Source organism: Rhea americana, unplaced genomic scaffold (assembly GCF_003343005.1).
Source record: "Rhea americana isolate MKP2758 unplaced genomic scaffold, rheAme1 scaffold_309, whole genome shotgun sequence".
Taxonomy (NCBI): Eukaryota; Metazoa; Chordata; class Aves; order Rheiformes; family Rheidae; genus Rhea; species Rhea americana.
The window spans coordinates 441224-447907 of NW_028186434.1; the positions used below are offsets into that span (position 1 = coordinate 441224).

The 6684-nt window shown below is 43.9% G+C and overlaps 1 protein-coding gene across 1 annotated transcript; it reads left to right on the forward strand.

Annotated features, from left to right (window-relative positions):
• Positions 1-884: 884 nt before the first annotated feature.
• Positions 885-6684, forward strand: CCK (cholecystokinin). Its single transcript, XM_085309973.1, has 3 exons — positions 885-903; positions 2111-2368; positions 6434-6684. Exons 2-3 carry the CDS (start codon positions 2113-2115, stop codon positions 6568-6570), a joined length of 393 nt encoding a protein of 130 aa, XP_085166099.1. The 5' UTR covers positions 885-903; positions 2111-2112; the 3' UTR covers positions 6571-6684.

Genomic DNA, 6684 nt, shown 5'->3' on the forward strand with positions numbered 1-6684 from the left:
GTGGCTCTACTAGAATGGCTCTTGTCGTGTTCCTTCCCAGAAAGATTGTGATACCTTTCCTAGGCACCTACAGTTTGCTCTCGACGGTTTAAGTGCCTAGTAGCAGCGAGCGTTTTTCCCACTAAGGCAAAACAGTGATATTGAGTTATCAGCAGTATTACCGGCTTATTCGAAGGCAGAGCCATTAAATACGCACATTTCACCAGAGGGAATTGCTGGAACTATTTCAGTGCCGCTCTCCTTCGCCCTGGCAATTCCACTTCAACTTACATTTCTGTTTCCAAAGCAGGTTGCGGCGGTTTTTTGTTGTTGTTGTTTGTTTTTATTAACTTCACCCCGCGCTGGTGCTGATGTGCCAAGAGAGGACACGAGCCCGCAGCCCCGTCCGGACACGCGGCCCGCCGAGGGCGCAGCGCGGCCGGGCTCGGCTCCTCCCCGCCCCGCGCTCTCCCCGCGCCCGCTGGAAGCGCCCCGCGGCGCTGGGGCGCCCCCTGCAGGCGCCGCCGCTTCCCCGCCTGCCCCGGGGGCGGCAGGGAGGGAGGCAGCGGCGCGGCGCGGCGCGGCGGAGGCGGGAGGGGGATCCCCGCGGGGAGGTGCGCTCGGTAAGCGGGCGGCTGCCCCGCGGCAGCCTCGCCTCAGCGAGGGCGGAAAGCCGGCGCGCGCCCCGTCGCGCCAGGTGTCGGTGCTCTCGCGCCGCGTAACGGCGCCAACGGACAGCGCGGGCGGGGGACTGCGCGCCTCCCGCCTCCTCCCGCGGCGGGGCCCGGCCCGGGGCGGCGGCGGGCGGCGTCAGAGCCGTGCGAGCTATTTAAGGGCTGGCGTCGGAGGCGGCCCGGATTGCCGAGCCTGAGCGCGCACCGCCTCGCTCCCTCGGGTCGGGTCGGGTCTGGCCGCGGCGGGCAGGTAGGAAGGAAACGCCGCTGCCGCCTCAGGCGCCACCGCCGCTGGGGCGCGAAATGGGGCTCGTCGGCGGCTTAACTCGGGCAGCGGCTCTGAGGCGATCGGCCGGTTTGCTGAAGGAGGGGAGCTGGGGCGGGGGGCGGCGGTGTCGGAGGGGATTTGGACCGCTTTTGAGCCGGAGCGGCGCCTCGACGTTCCGCGTTCGTCTGCCGCCCTGCGGGAAGGTCGTATTTTACGCATTTCTGTGTGTGCAGCGGGCAAACGAACTTCGTTTTCCCTTCTTTTAAAACTACAAGATTATTATTATTCAGTGTCTCTTTCAAAAACCTTAAATGATTCACAAACTTCCATGCAGGTAACTTGTGCATACGTATAAATGAAAAGTAATCTTGCAGCATTAAATACTAGGTACCTTGTCTCTCCTATTAATTGAGAGTAATTTTCAAGTTTCCAGAAGAAAAACCTATTTCAGCTTATATAATCAAATAATCTAGTGAAATAACATCGGTTTTTTCTAATATTTGTTTCTTTAAGGAAGCAGTAAAAAAAAATCATTGCACTTGATTTCTGTTTTACATCCAGGAGAATATTGTTACATTGCACATTATTTGTTACTCCTGAGCAGCTTTTACTACTTCAACTAGCAGATCAAATAACTGGGAGCTTGATAGGGTTTTTCTTCATTCTCTGGGAGCTTTCTTCCTCGTTGTATGACAAGATGAAGCCTCTTGAGCCGTGAAGTTCAAACCAGAGAAGGGTTGCTTGAAGTAAAGGCTCTTTGTAAAACTTCTCAAAATTGAGTATTTGCAATATCAGCAGATTTTAATACAGCAGCAGTGTAGCAGTGGTGTGTGCTAATCCTGGGATTTTCTTTAGAGCTCGATGTGTCTCTCATGTTTTAGTGAAACACAGCTTCCAAAAAAATAAAAGCAAAAAAGAATTGAGTAGATCAAGCGGACATAGCATATAGCATGCCTAACTGGCTTTATTGCTTTCTGTGCCTGCCCTAACAGCCTACAGATGTCTGCCTCTTTCTCAGGAATATTTAACTATTCATGTGTGTGTCTTCCAGCTTAACACTGAGCCCACAGTTATCCCCATTTAAAAAAAATTGCTCAGAAGCCATTGCCTCCGAAGAATGATGAAGGTGAAGATAACATAAAATGTAGCAAATGTGGTCATTCTAACTCTTGGTGCCTTTTCTCTCCAGCAATGTACAGTGGTGTATGCATCTGCGTGTTCCTTGCTGTGCTCTCAGCGAGCTCTTTCGGACAGCAGACTGCGGGCTCGCACAATGGGAATCCACTGGCTGCCGAGCTTGAGCAGAGCTTGACAGAACGGCACCGGCAGGTCCGTTCCCCTTCGTCTGCCGGCCCGCTGAAACCTGTCCCACGGCTGGATGGAAGCATTGACCAAAGAGCTAACATCGGTGCTTTGTTGGCCAAGTATCTCCAGCAAGCCAGAAAAGGTACTAGTAATAGCCTGCTTCTATGTCAGTGGGTTTTTTTCCAGAGATATTGAGATGTTAAGGGAACCCCATCATATAGCATGAACGACTACAGAAGATAGGATGTGTTTTTTTTTTTTCCTTATTGTTCTCAGTCTTATAGTTATTTCAGTATGTGTTACATCATATTTTATCTCACTCAAAATCTAGTAATTGCATTTTCTTGAAACTTTCATTTAATTAACCTCTCTCCTTTTTTAAATTAGGAGAGTGAGAAAGTTGTTGGTTTTTTTTTGTTTTGTTTTGTTTTTGTGGCTAAATACAGACCAAATGGCTAATCATACCTCAGCTAGGGATATTCACAGCAGGGAAATCTTCTGAGTATTGGAATTTCCATGTAGTTGTTCCCGGGGGCAAGTTGCAAAAGTGTGCAAGCTTTTGAAAGATCAGAACTTGCGTTCATGAACACGGTGGCTAAAAGCAGTGGTAAATAAGTGTGTTGCTTGAAAATGTGTAAATTTCTGTTAGGTTTTGAGTCCCTGGCAGCCTTGGAGTACAACAGAATCTTGTAGTTACTTAACCTCCATGGCACTGCATTTATAACGGGCATGAAGCATAGATAAGAGCAGTGGAATCTGAGGGCTTAGTTTTTACCATGAGATATATTAGTTATTTAAGAAACTGCATTACATACATGAGCTAGCTAGAGAAGGAATAAGGCTGTATAATAAGTATTTTACATATATATATAAATAGGAGTGTATATATATGCATGTATATATCTTACATACACACAAACATATACTGTCTGTGCTATCAGTAGAAATGATGGATCAAAATTGTTGCATATAGTTCCCCATTGAACACTTCCTCCTAATCCCCTGAAAAAGGCATTTTTTCCTTTTGAAGCTTCTGATCTGTATTGCTTTCTATCTGAACTGAGTAGCACTGTGGGCAACTTAATTGCTGTGGACTCCACGGGGAAAAAGATGGCTGCCAACCTCAGCAAAAGCCACCACACCACTTGTGGAGTTATACAAATCATGTTTACTTGCTATAGCTTCAGTCTGGTGTGTCTCTGGTGCTGCTGGGAAAAAGGACATGTTAGAAGCAGGGAGGGCTGAAGGGAGAGGCAGTATTTGTGATGACACGGGGATACAGGCATTGTGTCCATGCAGTTACTTCACTTGCAGACCCAGACTGTGTTTAGGGTGAAGTTCACTTATATATAAGCATTGACTTTCTGCTGTCCTGCCTCTCCATATTACCTTGTGTAGTTCATCTCATCCTCCCCTCCTGAGAGCCTCAGTGCTGATCCCTGTGCTAGGCAGAAACCCTTTCTTATCTTTGAAAATCTGCAGTTAAGAGATGTTGCATGCATTTTATACTTAATGTATGCTGGCATATGCACTCATTTATACACAGAATATGATAAAATTAGAAACTGAAAAAAATCACTTTGTGTTCTAAGACACTTCATCTCATGTTAGCAATTCTCATCATTTCTGTTAAGGAGCTTATTTTAGCAGTTCACCTCTCCTAATGGAAAGGCAGTTCAGATACAAAGTTCTAGAATTTGGTGCTCTTATTAAAGGTGTTACTGAGTAAGAATCTTATTACAGGAGTCTGCAAAGCAGAATCTTCATCGCCCTTCTTCAACATAGTTATCACCCACTAACATGAAAATTGAGCTCATTATTCTAGTTTACGTGCCCTCTTAAATTTCTGGCAGACACTTCCAATTAGCTCAAATGAATGAAGTGAAAAAAAATTAGATTTAAACCATATTTTTCTAAGTATTATATAAGGGAGATTTTCTTTGCATTTGTGTTTGCAGATATCTAACTCTACAAAGTACTGTTAGCAAATGATGGGATTCTTATGACATTGCTAAGCTATTTAGACTCTGACTTTCTAATAGAGAAGAGACAAGAATCACAATGCATATATGTGTTATGTTCCCATTTAGTACAAAGCTTCTGGGCAACACTTTAGAAATCTCTACAAGACCTGTCTGCTCTGTTAGTCACTTGATCCTCTCTCCAAATAATAATCAACAATTGAAAATTCCATTGAAGGGGAAAAAGAGAGCATTTGCTTGTCTTCACAGTTATCAGTGATGGCATTTGCGTTTGTGCTTAATAGAAAAGCTCATTCTAGCCAATATTTCCAGTGATAACAATTAGAAAGTTAAATTCTCTCAGGACATTAAGGCTATACAGCTGCATCTTTGCCTGTCTGCTGCAATTGAAGCTGTTTGTCATATTTGTCATATTTTGATTCTGCTGTATCCACAGGCCATCTTCAGTGATTTGAAGAAAGGTTAAGAAATTCATTTCACTGTGTATGACCTAGCTTTCAATTAGCTTCATCTGCAGGCTTTACAGTATGCATCTGGCACAGTGTAGATGAGACATAGTAGCTGTCAAGTCAGCAATGCATACACATTCCCTAAGGAGCACTTGCCAAGCCAGACCATAATGGCACCAGGGGAACCATTACAGCCCACAGGTCACTGCAGGCTCAGAAGTCTCTTAAATACCAACATCTGAGTGATGGTTTTGGTCTGTCCTAGCACAGCTGATTATAGTGCCAAGAAGCTATTCTCATCAACTTTGGTTACATATTCTGAATTATGTATGTGAACTTCCTGGATTTTGAAGGTTTAATGGTAGAAAAATATTCTTTTGCAGAGATTTTTTTTAAAAAGAGAAAAAAATATCTAAAACACTGCAGTTCCAGTTTTATGCTACTTGCTTTTTACTTTCCTATGCCTCTGCAGCCACTAAGAAATGATCTTCATTAAGATCATTTTATGACAAAAACCTTGAAATATAAAAGCACACAGTCAGATTCCTTCAAAACACAAGAAACTAAGCAAGACAACTGTATGGATTTGTGGCCTCTGGCCTGAGCTTTTTTTCTTTTTGATCAGTTTGAGTACCTATCCAAGCATTGGTCTGAATATTACTAATCTGTTCCTCTTTCTCACTCAAGGTTTAAGCTCATCTTAATTGTTGGCATATGTTAACTTTGGCAGTTTTCTGGGAGCACAGAGAAAAGTAACCTTCTCCCCATTTTTGGTTGCATAACATGATGATATCAAGTATGACTTTTTCTAAGTATTATATAAGGGAGATTTTCTTTGCATTCGTGTTTGTAGATATCTAACCCTACAAAGTACTGATAGCAAATGATGGGATGGGAGTATGACTTTTCATTTTTGAAGTATAAGTCCCCCTTGTGAATAATTTAGGTCTTGCATCTCCTTGATGCCCTAGACAAGGATAACTCTTTAAGATGAGATTAAAGATCAGCATCCAACATTGCTGTGATAGGAGTTACACAAGCTGTAGATATGTGATAGAAATAGCACTGATATAACAGGCCGTGTATGTGGATGTCTGTCAGCAGACAGATTCATAACTACTCCACTTGTACTAAAGTGCCTTTAAAGGAGCTCCTGTGCTTATCTTCACTGCTCTTCAGGCAAAATAGGACTATGTGGAGGAGTCCTGACTCAGGCCTGAGTCTGCTTTCAAGCAGAGTTACTTTCACTCTGGAACTTCCCTCCCATTACAGCAAACAGGGGAGTGATTGAGAAAGTCTGGACTTTCTTCATCTTCTCTCTGCTACTTCAGAAGAAAGAAAACAAGGAGAAATGCACCCATGTTCCTTTCCAGCTGCCTGGAGCAGACAGGGAGATGGTGATCCCCTCCACAGAGCTGTAGAGAAGACTGGCAGCACAGCTCCTGCCACTGGTCTCTACCAGCCCACGGTGCTCCCTGCAGTAACAGAAAGGTGCTGTGTATTCACTGCACTGTTCTCGGTTTAGAAATGATATATTCTAGAAACAAGTCTCTGGTCCATTTTCTGTTTCATACAAAGAAAACAATCACTTTCAGGGCTTTTCTCATAACATTTCTAAGACATTTTCCCCACTGACATGACAGTAGTGTTACATGGTCTGTGTAAGTAGAGTGGTTTTAACTGTTGCATGTCAACATTTGCAAAAAAGGCAAAGAGAAAATGGATGAATCTGACACATCTGACTATTTGCTCCTCTCTCCCTCTCTTCTTGTTTAGGTCCTGCTGGAAGGATCTCTGTTATGGGAAACAGGGTACAGAGCATTGATCCTACACACAGGATAAATGACAGAGACTACATGGGCTGGATGGATTTTGGACGCCGCAGTGCTGAAGAATATGAGTACTCCTCCTAAAGAACCACAAACTATAGCAACAGGAAAAAATAATCACACTCCCATGTCTGTACAGAAGGAGAAAAGTTAATTTGTTGTCCTTTTCAAATCAGTGTTTTAAAATATAATATGTAC